Source organism: Gambusia affinis, linkage group LG01, assembly GCF_019740435.1.
Source record: "Gambusia affinis linkage group LG01, SWU_Gaff_1.0, whole genome shotgun sequence".
Taxonomy (NCBI): Eukaryota; Metazoa; Chordata; class Actinopteri; order Cyprinodontiformes; family Poeciliidae; genus Gambusia; species Gambusia affinis.
Genome location: NC_057868.1, coordinates 30,557,425 through 30,578,576, shown reverse-complemented (window position 1 = coordinate 30,578,576; position 21,152 = coordinate 30,557,425). Strand labels below are relative to the sequence as shown.

General features: G+C 41.1%; 2 protein-coding genes across 18 annotated transcripts in view; both read right to left on the bottom strand.

Moving 5' to 3' along the window:
- plxnd1 (plexin D1) overlaps nucleotides 1-9,180 on the bottom strand; it is a 96,934-nt gene extending 87,754 nt beyond the window's left edge. For 2 of the 4 annotated variants that reach the window (XM_044113220.1, XM_044113249.1), the window contains exons 1-2: nucleotides 7,805-9,176; nucleotides 4,991-5,167 (exon numbers count right to left, since the gene is read on the bottom strand). In XM_044113220.1, coding sequence (XP_043969155.1) covers nucleotides 4,991-5,167; nucleotides 7,805-9,016 — 1,389 coding nt within the window. In that variant the 5' untranslated portion in view covers nucleotides 9,017-9,176. Of the gene's footprint in view, nucleotides 1-4,990; nucleotides 5,168-7,804 lie in introns of all 4 variants that reach the window. The other 2 variants (XM_044113229.1, XM_044113240.1) reach the window with 2 other exon arrangements.
- A 3,732-nt stretch (nucleotides 9,181-12,912) lies between these two features.
- The window catches only part of tmcc1a (transmembrane and coiled-coil domain family 1a), a 44,670-nt gene continuing 36,430 nt past the window's right edge, over nucleotides 12,913-21,152 (bottom strand). For all 14 annotated transcript variants that reach the window (XM_044113095.1, XM_044113119.1, XM_044113111.1 and 11 more), the window contains 4 exons: nucleotides 20,667-20,924; nucleotides 19,782-20,473; nucleotides 16,907-17,042; nucleotides 12,913-14,986 (listed from right to left, as the gene is read on the bottom strand). In XM_044113095.1, coding sequence (XP_043969030.1) covers nucleotides 14,672-14,986; nucleotides 16,907-17,042; nucleotides 19,782-20,473; nucleotides 20,667-20,924 — 1,401 coding nt within the window. In that variant the 3' untranslated portion in view covers nucleotides 12,913-14,671. The remainder of the gene's footprint in view (nucleotides 14,987-16,906; nucleotides 17,043-19,781; nucleotides 20,474-20,666; nucleotides 20,925-21,152) is intronic.

Here is a 21,152-nt window from a genome sequence, read left to right as displayed (position 1 = left end):
TGAGCCAGGCTGGGTAATTTTAAACCGAAGCAGACAGAAGCTTAGTAAAGCCGGATGAAAGACATTGTCTCAGGCTCCAAATATTGCTGTCATTTTTAAACGCCACCCACCACTTCTATAAGCACACACAGTGGGGATAGTAAGCAGCTGTATTGTGTCTTCAGCCTGTGCCCCAGTGACTGTGAACACACGCAGAGAGTGACACAGCGAGGCGCCTGCAAACAGCAGCCCACACACCTGGAAAGGGTAAAGAATAGGAGGTGAGCTGTGGCACAAAGCGCCACCCGGTCAGCCAGCAAAACACCTGCTGCACTGGCAGGCCGCTCTGACTCCATTCTCTATCTATCTTCATGCAGATCAAAGGCTCTATTCAACCAAGGAACGCTCAGCTGCTGTGCACTCATTTTCTCCTGTCCTCTCTCTGTGTGAGTATGTCTGGATGTGTACAACCAGGAGAATAAAGATCAATAGAGGTGAGCCAGCAAGAGAAATGTACGTAGTTGATACCAGATACTAACATACACTGCATAAAAGGTCACATTAGCTTTCTTTAACCATTATTTAGTCTTAAAATAAACACTTCCAGTTGATATATATTTTTTCTATTTTCTAAATGCCAGAACAAATTTTTTTCATTAAAGGGAGGCACACCTGTGGATGAAATTTAGAGCATCGCCTCAAAATACACTGACGAAATGAAACTTACAACAAAACCAAAAAACCTTAATTAGATGCTGGCTGGAACCAGTTAGTTATTATTCACAGGAGAGACAGTTCTGAATGAAGTTGGGCTGAGAGACTAATCTACTCTCAAAGAAACATCAAAAGCCAGACTACCACTTGGAAACACATTCAAGGAAGAAAACCTTAACTTTTTTTGGCATGTTTTGGTGTCTGTTCAGCTGTAATGATCATTTTTACATTTTGTGGAAAAAGGTGGGACACTAGCAAACCTGAGAACCATTGATGTGTGATGTACAATGTAGACAATATCATGTTGGGAGTGTGTTACTGCAGGAGGGACAGGTGCACTTTTCAAGAAGATGGCATCATGAGGAAAGAACTGGAGAGGAGTTGACATATTCTAGCAAAATCTCAAGGTTTCAATCAGGAAGTTAAAGCTTGGGTGCAAATGATCCAAAACATACCACTATGTAGGTACAATATAGCATATGGATAGCAAAGTAATTTTTCGGAGGAAACATAATAAAACTTTAAAGTCAGTAAAGGCAGTCTACAAGCCTAACTCGGTTACACCAGTTCTGTCAGGAGGAATGGGAGAAGAAGCCCTGCAAACTATTGTCTGGTGCTTATAGAAAGATATACAAACTTATTTTCAAAAATCCCTCCCTTATTATTCTGGGGCAACCAGAATAATAACAAACAGAAAGGGCTTTGTTTATCCAAACTGACTTAAAACAGGAAATGTTTAGCATGATTAAAATCTTTTTGCACCCTTTATTTCAATATCTTTAGATAATGTCTGTTTTCACACTGAATCAAAGGTTTTTCTTGTTTGTTTTTTTTCTATATTTGAGTCTGAGGTGAAACAAAAGTGGAATCACATGGGTGGGGGGACAGTGGAGCGATGAAGTGAGAGATGGAGGGAGAAAATTTGGATGTGAGCGAGAGAGGGACCAATAGAGGCGGAAGCTGCCAGACGCAAGAAAATGGAAGTCAGTCGTAATGGGGAGGGAGAGACTTCATTAAAAAAATGCATGTAATTACAAATTACTTCAGTGAGGGCTCTCTCAAAGACAGTAAAGGAGGTCTAACTTAATCTGAACCACTGCTCCCCTGTGTTTAGTCTGAGCCAAACTCACAGTCAGAATCACATTACACACACTAACAGCACCATTAACCTCTGTAACAGCTCTATCCTCAGGGCACACACACGCATACACAATCATCACCACACATACACACACACATACTAATACGCACACAAACAATCAGAGCCACATACAGCTAAAAAGCACAAAGCAAGTTTGTTGCTGCAAGGTCACCGAAGCGCCACACTCTGGATTTAACAAGGTTGACGCACAACATGCATAATCTCAGGGTTTGTATCCATCTAAGTAAACACATGGAATCACTAAACCTTCTCGCAATGGCCTGCAGACAAAGTCAAACACCTAAAAAACACAGTCAAACCTGTAATCAGGCAAACAGACTCACACAAATACACACTCAGTGCTGTTTACACCACTCCAACCAATGTGGTGCATCTGGTTTACAGCAAAAAGCCTCCGAAAAAAAAGAAAAAAACAATTACAGCAAGCTCAGTTGGGGCCAAACAATGAATCCCCCCCCCCCAAACCCCTCTAGCTCCCAGCAGTATGGTTTTAATGCTGTAAAAGGTACAGAGCTCATGCAAAGCAAGCCTTCAGAGTCGGCTTGCGATGTTTCCACAGGCATCTGAAGACAGCAGATTGTTGCGCTCGCAGGGATCTCAGTCAGGGGCGACTGGGAATGTGACTGAGACAGGAATTAAGGAATGCTGCTAATTAGACACAAGCTGGATGGTCGGTGAATGTGTAAAAACGGAGGTTGCGGGCCAACACATGGCAGGGCTGAGTCATGCGTCCTGACTGAGTCTCGTTAAAGAGCTTCTCTGAGACAATAACCAGGTCTGAGGAACATTAGAGCACATGATTAGGGCTGCTTAGGGATGGAGTGGTGACAGAGCTGAGAAGATACAGGATGAAAGGAGAGAGTCCTGCTTATTCTCTGGGTGTTTTCTCACACACCTTCAGCTTTATCGACAGCTGGGCAGCCACATCAGAGCATCCGTGCGTGTCTCCTGATCCAACAGTTTTTCCAAGCTTCAAGGCTCAATCAAATTAAAAACTTGAGCTCCTTTCAGAGGGGCCGTTTTATACAGCAATAACTCCATGACCTGAGGAGCTAGTGCTTTTAGTCCATCTTCTACCCATTGCTCATCATTTGTCACTGGACATTTGTAAGGATTAAGGCATCCTAATATTTTTTTGTGCTGGTGTAAGGAGAGGCTAGCGTATTTTACTAGGATTCAGATGAACATGAATTAATTCGTAGTCGCAAAGCAAAAACAGATGTATATAATAGTAAAGTTGTTCTTTAAATAAAAGTCTGAACAACTGAAGTGAGCATTTGTGTTCAGTCCCACCAAGTCTAAGTTTCTGTCCAGGTATGTCTCTAATGGCGTATCTATTTCCACCAATTCTACTTTACAAAATAGCTCAAACTCAATCAGAGAGGATGAAGAGAGTCTCTGAAGATCAATTTTTAAGTCTTGCAACAGATTCTGAATTGAGTTAAAGTAAGGCCTTTTACTAGGCCTTTTTAATACACAAATATGCTTCAATCTGAAACACTCTTTGCATATGTGGTTGTTTGTTAAGTTTCTGATTCTACTGGAAGATTACCCTCCACCCTAGTATACCCCAACCTTTATAAGCTCCATGGATATATTTCCTTCAGATATGATGAAGAAGCCTTTAAGATGAAAGGTGAAACACCTTCAAAAACAAAGAGCAGAGATTCATATTGTTTTGCAGTATTACTTTAGGGTATATTTATTTCCACCAATGGACATTTGGAATTATGCTGCATTTAAGTTGTCTCGCTATTCAGAGCTGGGAGCTGGAAATGATGTTGCCCCAGGATGAGAGCGTCCTGGTTACAAGTCGGAAAGCATTTAAATTTTCTATTTCTTTTGCAGCTAACTAGCAAAAGAAGGCAAAAACAATATATTTCTCTTTCTGTTTTATGTGTTGAAACAAAAAGGGAATTTTACAACAACATGTGTGAGACTGGTTTAACGAGCTACACACTGTCAGAGGTGCATAGTTTTTGGTTTAAACTGGCAACATTCATTACATTCTGTATGCCTGCAGCCATATTGAAACTCAAGGTTGCTCTGGGAGCTCTGATGTTCCCGGTCTGAGTTCCAGCATAAAGCAGGCTGTTTTGTTTTGCTTTTCTGACCGGGAACCTGGAAAATCCTACTTTTCAGTATAACGAGAACTCACCATTACAGCTCTACAATATGTCAAATCAAAGTTGCCATCACAATTCCCACGTGTGTAAATGACTATTTTACCTCTAATATTTAGCATGCTGTATTTTAAAGGGGGGTCATTAAGTAAAACTGACGTTTTTTAAGCTTTACGTCATGATATGGTGTTATTACGTTATCGAAAACATACCAGGAATGTTGCTTTGATTTGTTCATGCATGTTTGAGTAATTCTTGCATTTTTAGCAGACATTTGGGATGCCTAAACGCTTGCTCTCATAAAGTAATGCCTATTTCCATAAAGCTAAATCTTGGCGCTGCAGTCTCCAGCTGAGCTTCCACCTCAGAGAGCTCCTCTACCTGGCAACTCCCCAATTCAGCTATTGACTAGCAGCAGCAGCAGCAGTAATTAGTTACTTGATTGTGTCATAAAACGGCACCATGTGCATGGAAAATACGTAATGTCTCCCCTTTAAGAACCAAGCATTCAAAGTCTGTATGCCAATAATATATTCGGCCTTTTGGAGGAATTTTTCTGGCACACAACGTCCATAACGATCATATTTTTTACCAGCTTTGATGCAAAAATTAACATGGTTGAGAGAAGAGATAACATGAAGGGGGAAAAAAAATTTAATATTGTTAATAACAATCAGTATTATGACTGCAATATTCAGCAATACTATCCCAGTTCTATATATTCCAGATATCATCCAGCCTTATTTGGTATTATATTTTTGTCCTTGGCTAACAAGCATAAAAAATAATGCAGCAGGATTTATAACTTTTTACACCTCAAATGCATATATAATTACTAGTAATGTGTGTTCCACTAGAACTGACATGTATCTGTTTGCTGAATGTCCTATTTTTCAGCTTAACCACTACCTAAAATAAGTTCTTCAGGATAATACCAGGAGTGGGTCTAACCTTCAGAAATGCATTCAACGAAAGTTTCATTCACCCACAATGCTGCGACAATGGGCCTCACCTTATGAAGACGTCCGTTACTGGTTCCCAGAAATACCACAGTGTGGTTGAGCACATTATCCACAGAGACCGAACTGAGGGCTGGGTACTCAAAGAGAGGAATGGCCCTAAGGGGCCTCCGTAGAGCCAGAGGGTGCTGCAGGTGGGCGGCGCCGCAGTCCAGCTGCTCAGGCTGTAACTGGAAGGGAAGATGAAATGAAAAAGAGATCAATCCTCATCAGTTTTTCACACAGATTAGAAGACAATCACTCTGGTGCTGCTCGTTCTTCTAAATTACTTTGTGGGCATGTCAGTGAATACTTGAAAAGGGATTACAATGCTCTTCAACACTCATAAGACTTTGCTTTTGTCAAATCCTCCGTAAGCAGTGATAAAACATTAGTGCCACGCTTGGATGAGCACCAGGATCTACTGGGAATTTGCTGAATATTTTAGAACAAGCTCAGCCAAAAAGGAAACAAAAAAAGGAAAAGAAAGGAAAGAAGTAAAAAGAAAAGGAGGGAAAGAATTAAGAACAGTGGATATTTGTAGCGTTGTTTCCCACGGGCCCCTTCTGCTCACAGCCTCATCGCTCTTATCATAAATTGTGAGAAGTATTTTTATGACATCAAAAGTAGAAAAGCAAATCTGGACTAAATTACTTTTGAACAAGAAGTTGTCTATATTGCAATGCCCTAAGCACCAAGTGGGATGTTAGATCCATTCAGAAAACGGGTCATGGATGGAGCGGCCCCGGGGTCCACAGACAATAAGGTGGTGCCGTGGAGCAGGGCAGCTCCCTGGTCACGCCACAACATCCTTTGACCTTAAATCTGGCAGTATGAACCACAACAACAGAAATCTGGAATTTCATCACATTCCCGATTCACTTTGCCTCCATTGTGTGACAGCATCCAAACAGAGGGTAAATATAGTTTCCAGCATCGACGTTTCCTTTAGGGCAAATATTTAGCCTGGTATGTGAGAGGAAATACAAGATAATGTCTGACCACGGGACAGCAACAAAGCGGCTATTTGTACTCGACCACTGCAACCAAATCTGTGACTGAGCTATAGTTAATGGCAAAAACTCACAAGTACAAACTGCAGCAGAAAAAACATAGTAAGCTGTTAACCCTTTCTGTGCTTCAGATTTGATAAGACCGTGAAGAGCGGAGTTGTTAGATGTGCGGGCCGTCTGAACATTCCCACAACCTTTCAAGTGGCTCTGAAGATCTTTTCATCTCCAATGACCTTTATTTCTTACATAGGAGATCCTCTGTCTGAGCCAGGAGCCTCAGGGCTCAGGAGGTTAACTTTCTGTGTGAGATACAGTTGTCATGTTTGCACCCTGAGGAACTTTATTGCCCTATGTTTCATAAGTAAACAAATTCTGTTTCTATGTTTACGACATAGGAATAAAGCAAAACGTGTGGATTAGATATCCAAGCATAAAGTCAATTGCAAAGGTATTCATAGTTCTTGATCTTAGAACCACAAATTTTTGTGCATTTGGGATTTTGTGATGGAAATACACAAAGTGGAGCCTAATTATAAATCCATAAGGAAAAAGACAATTTAAAAAGTTGGGATAAGTGTTCTGTTGAGGCTCGTTTATCCTTTTATGAGATTACAAGTATCTGTTGGAAATTACAACCTTTGAGCAGGTTTTAACCAAACTTTACCTAAAGCTAACATTTCTGTCCTAGTCATAAATGTTATATTTTTAATTTACAGAAAACAGGCTTTAAACAAACTAGTAGTGGATTGAGTTACTGAAATAAACAAAGTGTTTATATAATAATATTTTAAAATATTGAGATGTACCTGAGCATGTTTTTTATGTTAAGGTCTTGTAGCTCTAATAAATGGTCTGTGGCCAGGAATCGAAATGGGGACAACTGCATTCAGGACTGCAATCACTGAATATGGAGCAGAATGCCACATTGCCATTCTGAACATTTTACTTTTATTTTTACAACTAAAAATGTAAAAAGTGTGGTGTGTACCTGTAGTCATCTCTCTGGGTTAGTATTTTATAGAGCAATATTTTGTACAGTTACAACTCCAAGCTTCTATTTAGCACATAAAGAGATGTCAGTTTTTACCAGTACATGTTTGGAAAAACAGCTCAAGCTCTGTTAGATTATGTTAATTAAATCTAATTAAAACAACCGTTAATTAGATTTGAGTCTGGACTATGCTTTGTTGGAAGGCCAACCTCCAACCTTCTCTTATGTCATTTGCAGATCCTAACAGGATTTCGTCTGGGATTTCCCTGTGTGTAACTCTATCTGACTTCCCTGTCCCCACATCATACTGCTGACATCACAGTATTTCATCTAAATCATGTTTTGTTCATGATGAGATCCTGTGTTTTCTGTAGCACAAAACAATTTGTCTGTTGCATTAGAAAATATAATCAAATGGAAATATTTGACTTCTGAAGCCAGCTGGTTGGGTGGAATTTTATTTATGGGTATCTCAGTAATGGAGAATATAAGTGTACACCACACTTTTCAGATTTCTAACTTACATAGCCACTCCAACCAATGTGGTGCCTCTGGTTTACAGCACATAATTGTGTTATTGTGTTTCTTAAAATCCAAGTAAATGAAGTTCCAAAAAGTTCAAGGGAGTAAATAATTTTGCAAGCTGATTATATTTATACATGTATTATTTTTCACAAATTCTAAAATAAAATAACTGTTTTGTTTTGCTTTTTTATGGCGTTTGTTATCCTATATTTGTTTTTATGGCAATTGTAATCCTAGCTTATCCAGCGTAACGTTTTTAACTTGTTCTTTTAACTTGAGATAAGGTAAATTAACCTTACCACTATGTTTCCCTTCTGGATGCAGACGGCCCCGGAGCCTTGGATCACGCTGTCCAGCACCTGAACATCGCTGCTGGGGGAGTTGGAGCAGTTCAACCGGCCCTGTCGGATCTCCGCCTCGATGTCTCCAAACTTGAAAGCGCACAGCGCAGACTTTCTGTCCGCCTTGGAGAACACTCCGAACAGATAGGGCTCCGGGCCCCCACCGCTCCCTCCGTGGACCTCCGCGGGGTACACGGATAGCAGGCGGTTGTAAATGTTCCCGTTAGCTCCACACTGCAGGGGCATCTGAATGTAGGACTCGGTGAGCTTCTTACTCTCCGACCCGGTGGACTTTCGGGGGATGTCGCTGTCCAGACATATCCGAGCCAGGATGCTGTTCGGCTGGCTCTCCTTGTGGCCCATTTTGGCATCATTGTTAAAGGCGATGTAAGAGTAAGTTTTCTGGATGAAGGCGTGAACGAAGTTGAGTTTGTTTTTGGTTTTGACCTCTTGTTTGATTTTGAACACATTATCCTCAGAGGGGTTGATGTCATAGGTGAACAGCCTGGATAGATCCTTGACGTTCAGGGAGCGGATTGCGATCTCCGGCGTGTTCTCAAAGCGCAGGTCCTCCTTACTGTGGTTCTTTGGGAAGAACTGAGTCCCAGCTCCTGTGTATGTGGCCCCGACTAAAAGCCGGGGGTTCCCCCCGTGGCTCTTGAAGATGAGCCCCACTGTGGACGCGTTCGGGTGATTCGCAGCGATGTTGAGCATGCTGGGGAAGACAGTCTTTTCGCCTTGAGGTGGGAACTCCACCGCTATCTCTGAAATATTTCCCATCCTCCTCAGCTCGCAGAAGCCTTGGTACACAGATCCACACATCACCACGACCCCCTGCTCCCGGTCGAGCTGCAGGAGCTTGTTGTAGTTGTCAGTGAGAGATTTGGGATGCTCGCACGGAGCCTGGGGCAGCTGTGGCGCATGGCACAACAGGTTGTCCTCCACCGGCCCCGTCCTCTTCTCCACCTCCACGGTCAGGGTCCCGTTGAGCTGGTACACCGTGTTGACAGTGGCCAGGTAGACTCTCCTGGACACCGGATCCACCACGAAGTTATTGGTGAGGTTTGGAGACGCGAACGCCTGCTGGATGTGCAGCGCGCTGGCGCTCCTGCGCGTCTCCAAAGCCAGGACGCCGAGGAGCAAGACGGCTATCTCCATCGAAGGAGGCATTCTTCCTTCTGACCGGCTTCCGCGTGTTCTGTGCCGAGGGGTGCATTGAGCAAAGACAAAAATGTATGTTTGTTCCGACGGCGACAATCCGAGAGGAAAGGCTGTTTCCTGCTCAACGGCCGAGCCCAGAATGACGCGATAAACGAGTCGTGTTTCCTTTTTCAGGCTGCCTCCTCTGCCTCTGTCCCCCTCTGCCCGCCGAGCAGCTCACCAGAGACACATTAGACCTAGTTGCACATTTTTGTTTAAATAAAACTACTTAAGTATATATATTTTTTTGTGATGCGCAATTTATAGACATTCTCTGAAAACAAAAGTTTGCTGGACTCACGTTTCTCTGAAATATTGATTAATAAAGAAAGCAATAATAATACATTCCTAATAGCCTATAATAAAACTTGCTCTTTCACTGAAGCAGGGGTGTCATCTCATTAACCGTGATGAATGGTGCTGCCTCCCTGATATGACATATATTGTCCTTTGAGAGCACTCTGTCTGCCTGATTGATCTTTGCCCTCATATTTTCGATTTTATTATCAAAACATCAACTCAGATGCAACAGCTGTTAAAAATACGCTTATTTCAACTTTTACAGTCACTTTTAAAGTTCACACACTGATGTAAAATGCCATATTTTGCTGAATTACCAGAATGAGATGGTAACATTAAAGTAACATTTTAAAAACTTTGTGCACCTTTAATGTGTCATGTATCCTGTGCAGCTTTGAACAGAAAACAGAAATCCACTAGGGAAATAAATACAACAATTAAAAAGATGCAGCAGTTTGGTGGCATGGATATGAAAGCATTTTATTTGTTTCAAACAGCATCCAGACTTTTTGTGGGAGTCATTCTGCATCCCACATCTTGACTTGCAATATTTACCCACTCAGATTTGCAAAAGTGTTCCAGAACTTTCAGATAGTGGTGATATCTATTTTAAAACCACAATCTTTAAGGAACCCCATATATTTCTGATTTACTCAATCTAAGCTGTTTATTGATTTATTTGGATGTTCTTAAGTTCACTGTGAGGCTTAGAACTAAAATCAACTTTAATCTTTAGCTCTCTAGCAGACACCTGAATGTCAAGGGTTATACCTATCTGATATTTAAACTGTTCCTTATTTTATTCATTTTGACCCAAACTGTTTAGTTCCATCAACCCACATCATGCTGTTGCCGCCACCATGTTACACTATGGCTATTTTGTTCTTTTGATGATATGCACTGTTTTTTGTGCCAAATACTTTTTGTGTAGGAACTAAAAGAAAAAATACTTCTCCCTTATCTTAATTCAAAGACTGTACTTTAAAAGTTCACACAATGAAGTTTGTGTAAACTTTCAGAGACTGAACTAAGAAAAGAGTAACTTTCTTAAAACCTCTAGTTAATTGTCTCACTGAAAACATCTAAAAATAATTTGTTGGTGCCCTTCTCCTGACAGATGCACAGATAGACTTTAGAGGCTCTGCTACCTTTCTGTACCTTAATTTTAGCCAAAGATGCGATTTTTTTTTAGGAATATTCTATTAGAACAGCTGGACTGTTTTTCAGCTTAGTGACATTTTCAATAGAGGATGTTTGGCCGGTATCCAAAAAGATTGAATGCTGGTCAAAATCTCCATAGAACAAAGCAACAGTTCAGTCATTTATTGTGATTTTTTAAAAACCTGGTATTTTTTTCACACAAGCGTGCAAACTCATGAGATCCTTTTGAATACAGGTTGCCATCAAGACAAGCCTCCACCACCGCCATCCTGGTATTATGGTTCCGCTCATCTTGAGGTTAATGACGGGTCACCGTCCCACCTTCTGTGCTCTCCAAAACGCCCGACTCTCAGATTAGTTCTGCAGATCCGAAGGGTTCCATTTTGGGCACAGAAGGCGCGGTAAGAACCGTGAAAGTGCAACCAGATGGACGCGTAAAGCGCACCTTTCCGGGCTCTGACATCTACTGCGGATTTCTTTCAAGTCATAAATATTCAAGCCCAAACACATGCGACCCCCACTCCAAAAATATATTTAAAAATGTGAATATGGTTTGCATTTTTGAAATCAGGATAGAGTGTGCATATGCTCACATCTCTAAATAGAATACTTGGTTGTGGAACCAGCGAGTCAGACGCTGCATAAATCAGCTCGCAGGCGAGCCAGAGAAGTGTTATCTCTGAATACACGCAATAATTAAAGTTGATGCTAAATCGTGTGGAATCGCCCTGTGCCAATTTAACGTGGACTCCTTTGGGGACAAAACTCGCTCTCTCCTCTCTCCTCCCTCCCCCGGGTCACTACTTGCAGCTTTCAGCTGGACAGATAAGTGCACCACGCGTGTTTTCCTTGGCGCACAGCCATGCGCATCAAATCTGGCTGCGTGGAAGGGGAGGAAAGTGATAAAGTGCAACATCATTACCTTTAAGCTGCACGACACAATGAGTAAGATGCAGGTGAACCGTGGTGGGTATTTTAGGAGGAATGCAGCCAAGGTTGGGTCAGACGGGTCAGCATCAAATACCCTCAGCCGGCCGTTAAAATGCAACGGCAGTAAAACAAGGAGGAGTTCGCGCATTTATCATTAGAACACTCCCAGTGGTGACCCATTTAGCACCTAACCTGTTTCCTTCTTGATAAGGAGCAACAGCTGTTTATGTTTGGACCCCATCGCTCTTGAAGCACACTATATATACGCGTTCATGAGCGTCTGATATGTTAGTGAAATGCCTGATGAAAGACCACCATCTAGTGGCTGGAATATAAAATCTGTAAAAGCACAAAATTCTGAAAACAATTACCAGATATGGCTCGTCATGCTATTGTAGTTGATACGAAACAAATGTTACGTGACATGTTCAAGAGGGTCTGCTGTATGGCAGACAGCAGAGGGTAAAACCATGTGAATCATCATTGCTTAGACGTCATCTGCTCTTACAGTAGGAAGCCAGAGTACCCAGAGAGAACCCCCATATACACAGGGAGAATTATGTAAACTCCATTCAGAAAGACTCAAGGTTTGGCTGGATTAACCTGCAGTCATTTTTCACATGTAAAATCCAATAAATGCTTCAAGCTTTTCCAAATTTGATGGCTTCATCCTTAGTTCAGCACACAGATTTCCAATAGACTTCGAGTGACTATCCTGTCCAGCACTGATGTGTGTCTGAAATTGATTTTGAAAAGTATTTGTTTTGTAGGGAGACTCTGAAGGGACATTGAAGGAAAAATAAATAAATAAATAAAAATCTAAATTCTGGTGCTCACCAGAAAGTTTATTTTTTCCTTCAATACCCCTTAGGGGCTCCATATTTGTAGGCTTCTTAACTTTGCAATTATACTTTTGTATTATGTTCGTTTTAAAATACCAGAGTTTGCCAATTATTTTACATATCTTTTTCTGTCTAATGACATCAATATAAAATCTGGTAATTTGATCATTAACTCAGTATTCAGGCAGCATTTTATGAAATACTTCTTACTTTATCTTGAGTAAAAATATGCTGAAGTAGTGCTACACTTGAGTACAATTTCTGAGTATTCTACCAACCTCTACCTAAATAATCTCCATCAATGCTCTTTCCAGAAGGATTTCCACTTCTGAAGAAAAAGCCCCTTTAAAGTCTAAACATTCAAACAACATTGTCTGGCCCGATGTCGTTGCCCACACCATGTTTACAATACGAATGGCTCTACATTCCCAAAACACAATATCAATATTGGAATTTGGTGGTGATAAAATCTAGATTTGGAAGGATGAGTGAAGAAATGTGGCAGGACATTATTTAAATCCCCCCTGGCATTTTAGAATGTTTCAAAATAAAAATGTTGACGTGTCCCGTTGTACCTGGTTGTACTCTATGCCTTGCAGATAAAAACTGTAATAATGGTTGGGGAAAAAAAGCTTAGTTGGGAATGCACTTTATTTATTCCACACTTAGAAAAGGACATCAGAAGGCACTGAAGTGGTTTAGCACACAACCCTACATTATAGGTGTTACTGAAAAAGTCATGCAAGGTTAATGGTCAGCTCACTCAATGCTCTTCTCCTCATCCCAAAATAGAACAGATGAATAAATACATTATACATTTTTTAAAATCTGTTTATCTTGAGGGAATCTGAGTTTATTACGATTTTGACACAAAACCTTCTGAGTTCTTCTTTGTTGGTTTTCTCGTCAAACCACGATGAGGGTGATCCTGACCTGAGTCAACTTTTCCTTTAGAGAGTGAAACCTTTTTAAGTCTCTATAGAAGATTTGTTAAACTTCAGCCTGACATGTGCTGTCACAATCAGTGCTAAAGTGCGGCTGTACAGTTTTGATGATCAAGCTAATAAATCTGCCACTGAAAGTCCAAGAGGCGGTGTGGGGGGTTCTACTACATCATGTAGAGCCTCTGACTTGAGAACTACGAGCTGCGTCCCTGACAACCCTGCAGTGTACATTCATGCCATATGTGAAAAGTGCAGAGCATCGTCTTAGTTGTGCCAGTCAACCCGGTTTCAACTCAAGTTTGGCACTGGGTGTTAACAAATACAGAGTTAGTGGTAGAAAAAACAAAAAACAAAAACAGTTCATACGCAAGGAGAATGTTTTAGTACAGTGTTAAAGACAGACAGTGCGTGCATTTGCATGGAGATGACTTCAACTGTCGATATTAGGCAGCATCATTGCTGATCCTGCCGAGACAGAGCTGGATGAGCACCAGCGGTCTCTTTTCCCTAAACTGATCATATCAAATATGGCAGGTGGGAGGCAGTTATCCTGGCAAATTGATTTTAGATGGACAACAGCGCTCCGTCATTGCTTTTAGCAGCAAAACTGGTTTGCATGTAATTTTCTTAATGACAACAAGCGGCTTTGTTTCCGTGTCACATATATGGCAGATGCTTGAGAATCAACAGATGTTCTCTGTTTATAGGTTGTTTTCTTTTTAAACGGCGAGCAGCATGTCTTCTTAAGTCTTCATATATCATTCATAACCTTCATTAATCAAGTTTTTTCACTTAAAAAGGGAGCTAAATCACAGCAGGTGATTTTAGCTATCAGAAATGCTAACACAACATCATAAGTTATCATGACACAAAAGCCATATTCAGTCCTTCTGAACCAGTTCATCACAGCAAAAATGGACCAACTCCCAATAAAGTTCATAGCCATGGTTCAAATCTACCAAGCACAGAAAGGTTCTCTTCTTCTCCTAAAAGCAATCAACCACATTCCCACATGTCTCTAAAATTAGATTGGACCTTAAGGCTGAGGCCTCAGCCCAGTTTCCTGACTAAATTCTCCTCTGTGTAAAAGGAGAAGGTCATAATGCTACATGGTACTGAATAAAATAACGATGGAAATTAAATATTATTAGAAATAACATTATAATCAATTAAACTCCAAAGACAAAACAGTAAAGTGTTGCATCCTGTGAGGGATAACACCATATTGTTTCGTTTTAGAACTGTAAACAGTCTTCTCCTTCCTCAGTTTGAGTGTCCTCAGCTGTTCTCCAATTCTTTCTCTCTATCTTGGTTCCAAGTTCTGTCCAAACGTGCTCAGAGTACACGGCCAAGCAGCCATCCCAAAGTAATCACTTTCTCTGAATCTCCTGCGTGACTGCAGTGACAGTATAATCATCCGGTGACACCAAAGCAAAGCGCCAATCTGGTCATCCCGGGGGCTGCAGAGCACGATGCGTGTACCCCGACAGAGCGTCCCAGTTTCGCCACAGGAAGGCCAGCAGGAGAACAACGATGATGGTGGAGACGGAGCGTGAGCGCGTCCTCATCAGCGGGACCACGCAGTTGGCCACAGTTGAGACAAAAACCAGAAGGACGGCCATAAGGGCCAGCAGGACATTGATAAGTTTTCCCAGGAGGGTCCGGGCTGTGGCATTTTCCAGCCCCTCCAACTGGACGACCTGCTGTTGCTGCTGCTGGAGCTCCATTTTAGAGATCCTGGTCTGACACGCTTCCAGAGCCTCCTGTGGAAAATGGCACCCAGAAGGGAAAAATGTCAGCCAAGAAACCATTTTTATAAATAAAAACAGCAACTTGAAGTAAACATACAACCCGCTGAGTCCACAGTGTTCTCACTAAAATGAACCACACTACACACAAGTATTTACCGTGTTTTATGTTTAAAATCATACCAAATGAAGCGTGTACCCCGCCTCTCGCCTGAAACGTTTGCTGGAGATAGGCACCAGCATCCCTCCCAACCCCACGAGGGACAAGGGTGTAAAGGAAATGGATGGATGAATAATACTCAGATCTGCATTTTAAACAAGCAGAGTTTCCAAAACCTGGGTTGTCAGAGGAAGAGATTTTTGTCACAGTTTGGTGTCACCTGGACAACAAACAGGACATCATCTGATTTGTAACATCAGTACTCATATCGATTCAGATGAGAGTTAATTTTTAAGCTGTTATTTTGTCTACAAAATTATTAATGAGGTCAATTATGTAGGTTAACAACCACAATATGAGAAAAGCAAAAGCCAATAAATATTGTGTCAATTTACCGAGCTCAGACACAAACTGTAAAAACTATGACACAATGAAAATCACCTGATAGGTCAATGACAACCATGAGCTGCACCTTTAATGTGGATAGGCAGCTGTGTAATTAAGTAAATTATCATGTGACACATCACTTTTCAGACTGACGTGGCAACGTTTTATAGCAAAAAGAATCCACTTCCACAAGATAAAGTATAGAGAAACATCAATCATCCAAAATGTCTAATCAAATAAAATTTGATTGAATTTCTTTAAAGATATATAATGTCTTTTTAACTGGTAGACATTGCAGCTAAACTGGTTTGAACAACCCTCTTATTGCCACTTTAACCTTGTTGAATTTTTTACTTCTTATTTTTACTAGTGTTTTTGCAGATTAGTTGGAGTTTTCTTTATTTAAGACTTTTTTTAACCTTATTTATAATTTTTAAAAATTATTTATTTTATTTATTTTTATAATTCATAACAATTTATATTTATCTTATTCGCCATTATCCTTCTGTAATTTCATGATTGGCTGTTGTCTCTCCATTTTGGTTTCAATTATTATTATTTTTTTTAATAATATAGCGCCTTAACAGTTCAACAACTGACCGAAAATCCATGTTACATTGAAATATGGGTTCAAAGTGTTGATGTGGATGGAAGTGCATCATTCACAGGTTTCTAGCACTCTCTGCTGGTTGAGTAAGGAAGAGCAGCCAGAAACAGCTTCAGCTGTGGGTGATGGGAAGACATTTACCCAAAACACTAAAACTCAAGCCCATAGCGCCAGCAGGGAAGCATAGAGTAACATGAGACTACGACAAGGAAATACCTTTGTTTTGGAACAACAGGATTCTTTAGACAGATCTTCGTATTGACAGTGTTTGGAAGGCGAGATAGAGCCACTGACTGTTGCAGGGTGTGTTGCCCACCTCTGTTTAACGCGTGTCTGACCAGCCTGTAACACCTTACCACTGCTTAAAACTGGAAGCCGCACATGTACAAAATGTTGCAGAGAAGTATGTACAACATAGGGCAGTTGTAGCTCCAAATAAATAAAACATTCTAAAAGGAAACAGTAATTACTAAAAGCCAGGATATTGTGAGTAATCAGTTATCATTTTTGACCTCTAAAAACACTTGATAGGTTTGTGGGGCGAGATAAGATTATGGAACAGAATCTTCAGACACACAGTTAGAGAATAATTTATCTAATGAATATTAATTATTTTTACTGAAAAATATTTCAGCTCCAATCAGAAGTGAGACCCATCATCATTTTACTTTATTACCCAGCAACTTAAGAATATCTTAATTTATCTACATGCTACGTTGAAAAACAAACGTGTTTTCTTTTATTGTCAGTGATGTTGTGGACATAGGTTTGATGGGCACACCTGGATGTCTCTAGCTCTCTCGTAGGACTGATAGGCGATCTTCTCCTCCATGCTGGCCAGCTCCTGTTTGAGGTTGAGGATCTCGTTCTGATGAAGTTCCGTCAGGTCGTTCAGCTGTTCCTCCAAACGCTCACACCTAAAGACACATGTAAAGAAAACACACGTGAGCTCCTGAGCCATAATTAGCTTAAACCTAGAAGAAGGAGAAAAAACAAACCACACACATGCAAGCATTAGCAGAAACAGGCCAAGGGGCATTTGACCACATGGCACCTGACTGAACTGATGACTTGTCCTGATAAGATTAGGATGTGCTTACTCATCTCCTCATTCAACTGGCCAACCACAGGGAGAGTTACCAGAATGAGACTGGCCAATGGCATGAACCCAGTGGGAGGAGGGGGATCAGTCCATTTGTCTGAGCCCAATTTGTCTGTTGGGCTCAGACAAATGGACTGATGTCAGTCAAGAATAACCATGATTCATATTTGTTTCTTTTCAGAGCTAGTGGTATACAAAAATCTCTGGAGCTTCAACACCCTACAACTACATTTCCTTTTATTTTTTTTTTAAACAAATTGGTGGGACATTTCAACTGGTGGAAATGTCCCACCAGTTGGTGGTGGTTTCACCCTGTCCTGAAAAACGCTTGGCAGAGGTAAATTCTACAAAGGCTTCAGTTTAAAATGTCTTTATGTTAAAAATCCTTAAAGAAAACATTTAACCACGTTAAGACAGTTCATTTTAGTTTCTGTTGCTTTTATTTCTTCGTTTTCAGTGAGTTGAAATGCTGTCGGGCTTTAGACTGAACAACAATAAAAATGAGCGAAAATTCTTACAAAATTTAGATGGGCCATTAAACCCAGCATAATATAAATTCAAATAAAAATGTTCTGAAATATTTTGTTTAGGCCAAAGCAAAAAATTGTTTCAATATTTTGACCTTTATTTTGAAAGGCCAAGAAAAACCCCTTCTTCATGCCTGTTTTAAATCCATTACCAATATCTACCCTACATCTGCACTTTTCAACTGTGTTTTCATCATCTTGGTCCCAAGGACTTGTTGTCTTTCATGTTTCAGATGTGTCTCTGCTCCAGCACACCTGATTTAAATGCCACCAAGTGCTGAAGAGGCTTGTTAATCACTTGTTCATTTGGTGGTGGACAGTAGAACCTTTAAAAATCTAAACAACTTAATGTTTTCCCCTCTTCATCAATGCTCAGCGAACAGATTCAGATTGTTTAGAAAATTCAACATAAACATGTTTTAATGCCTGGTTTAGGTTTGGAAGTGCAATGGAACCCATCACAATAATCAAACCCATGGAAGATGTAGGCTTTTATTGTAAGGAGTATCAGTAGGCTTTAATTTGAAAAGTAAATAATTATTTTTTGATCATTGTGCTAGATCTTGTATTTAAATGCATAACTTTACATTTGAAATAATTGGAACTATGAAATGCAGACATTTTTATTGTGAAGAGTATTTATTGAAATGCCAAATCTACTAATTTCATACTTATTCCAATAATTATCTAACTTAAAAAGCTCAAGTTTCTTTCTTTGATGATTATCCGTTAGCTTTATTTAGAAATTTCAGATACATCCTTTGTTAATAGCTGGAAGAGGCCCAGAAGTTGAAAACTTAATCTTTTAATAATTCAACATTCACTGGACTGAGTCTTTTATTTCAAAGATTATTTGTTAGCTTAGACCTGAAAATGTTAAATTAATGGCTGGTTATTACCATGAAATTCATGATTCTTCATTCATTGCTTTAGTCAGAAGCAACAACTGTGATATACAAAGTTGGTGGCATTTACTGGATATAAAAACTATGGAATTAGTTGCTGAAGAATAATATTATCTCTGGTGGTTAATGGACGGGTATTTCCCTGCAGATGGGCCAAAAAAAAACCTGGTGGTCAGTCCTTCATGGTGGAAATGACTTTAGCCTTATTGGAAAAATCTGACTGCTCTGGGCCGGGACATTTTAGGAAGAAAAATGTCCAATATTTCTTTATCTGACCTCAGTGTTTGTGCCCTCATGTTGGAACATTCTGGAGGAATGTGAATGTGTGTTTTAAGCCCAGAGTCTGAATGCAGGCCTGGGAAAAGAGTTGATAGAAACATGGATGCATTTGTCCCCTTATTTGAATTACAGATTGGACGAAAACTGCTAACTACAATAAAAATTATGTTATAGTATAATCTGTAAAACTGTGACAAACTGGCGACCTGTCCAGCGTGTACCCCGCCTCTTGCCCAGAATGTTAGTTGGAGATAGGCACCAGTTGGGGCGTGCTCCGGTAGTGTAGAGGTTAGCGCGCCCCACATTTGGAGGCCTTCAGTCCTCGATGCGGCCGTCGTGGGTTCGATTCTCGGACCCGACGACATTTGCCGCATATCTTCCCCCCTCTCCTTCCCCCTTTCTTGTCAGCCTACTGTTGTATAAGGGACACTAGAGCCCACAAAAAGGACCCCCTGGAGGGAAAAAAAAAAGGAGATAGGCACCAGCACCCCTCCCAACCCCACTAGGGACAAGGGTGTTAGAAAATGGATGGATGGATAATCTGTCAAATTTGTCTGACAAAAGGTCCTATTTTTAACAGTCAGTATAAAAGGTGTCTTTCTTTAGAAGTAATAAGAGACCAACTGCTCTATAATTAGAAACTTTTGATAGAAATGCAGTTACCGGCAGAGATGACATCACCTGCATGTGAATTTAAAAAAAATGCATCAGTAGGTGCTTCCCAGTTACCTGCCGGTTATGGTAATTCTAACAAATTTCTTCCCAACCATTGATTGCGATCATGCAAACCTCTCCGGAATGTGTGACACAAACTATGACATTCTTGAATGTTCTCTGAGTTACCTGAAGCGTTCTTCCTGCAGAGCTTGCATAACGACTGTGTAGTCTCTCTGATAGTTGCTCTTCAAACTGTCCAGGCTCTCCTCGAGCCTCGTCTGACCGTCCCTTAAGTCCTGCACCTCCTGTAGCAGCATGTCTAAGCTGGAGCCCTGGCTTCTCTCCAGTGTGTTCCCCTTAGAGCTTGGAGGGCCCCCAGGAGCCCCAGTGGTGCTGTTTGCCCCAGCAGAACCCGAAGTAGCACTAGAGCAGTCGTCGTCACTTATGTATTTGGGACTCAACTGGAGATGATGTCCAGCATTGGTCAGGAATCTTCCGCCACCACCTGTTACCCCTTCTTCCACTGAGGGGTCGTCTAACGAGTCTTTGAGGTTGGGGATGTTGTCAGCACTACCGAATTTGTTGCGAATGAGCGAGGCAATCTCCCGTGGCTTGGAGACGACTGCGCCTGCAGCAGAGTGGGTGGCTTGGGAGAAGCTGGATAGGCCTCCCTTCACGCTGTCCACCACGCCCTCGCTAAAGCCGCTGACTTTGGCACCAACATCCTTGAGGCCCTGCTGCATGTCCCGAAGAACATCCTTGGGTTGGCGAGGGATTCCATTGTGCTCCACTTCCCTTAGCTTCCGGTGGTAGTGCTCAAGCTTCCTCTGCAGCTGCTGGATGGTCTGTGCTGACTTCTGGTTCTTTTTCTCAAACACCTGCCAGGTAACAGAATGTGTTAAATCACAAAGAATGACACATTTTGCTTATTACTAAATGTAATGTGCAACCTTCTTTCCAGCTTAAAGGCATGCACAGATCGATTCAACAGAATTTATTGTGATGAAGTGATTGTGCAAATACACCAGGTCAAATTTGAAACTAAATAATCACAAACTTTTGGTACAGTACCTGTTTGATACGCGTGCTTTGCTGTTTGTCAGCATTGTTGGCTAGTTTGAGGTATTCTGCAACATTATCGTCCCTTGCCGTTTGCTCAATCTTAATCTGCTCTGTGAGCTTGAGGATCTTCTGTTGCAGCTGAGCGATAGCTTGTTTTGTGCGCTGAGGGTCAGGTGTGCCATCCTCACCCGAAGTGAAAGAGCTGTCTGCTCCATATGAAACAGCGAGGGGTGTCTGGCCCAACCCGCTCACTTCCAGCCGGTCAATCTGCAGCAAACAGAGAGGAACTTTAGAGTGGGTAAAGGGGCATGAGGTAAGGCACTTGAGTAACAAGAAAAGTTGCATATTGTTCGCTTTTTTTTTTTTTTTTTTCCCCCATAATTTGCTGACATGTTAAAAAAATTAGGTTTCTGCTTTTTCAGGGGCCTGTAGCTTGGAAAGAGGAAAGTGAGACAGCTGAAAAGGCAACTTATGGTCCGTTTGTTTGAAGAGGAA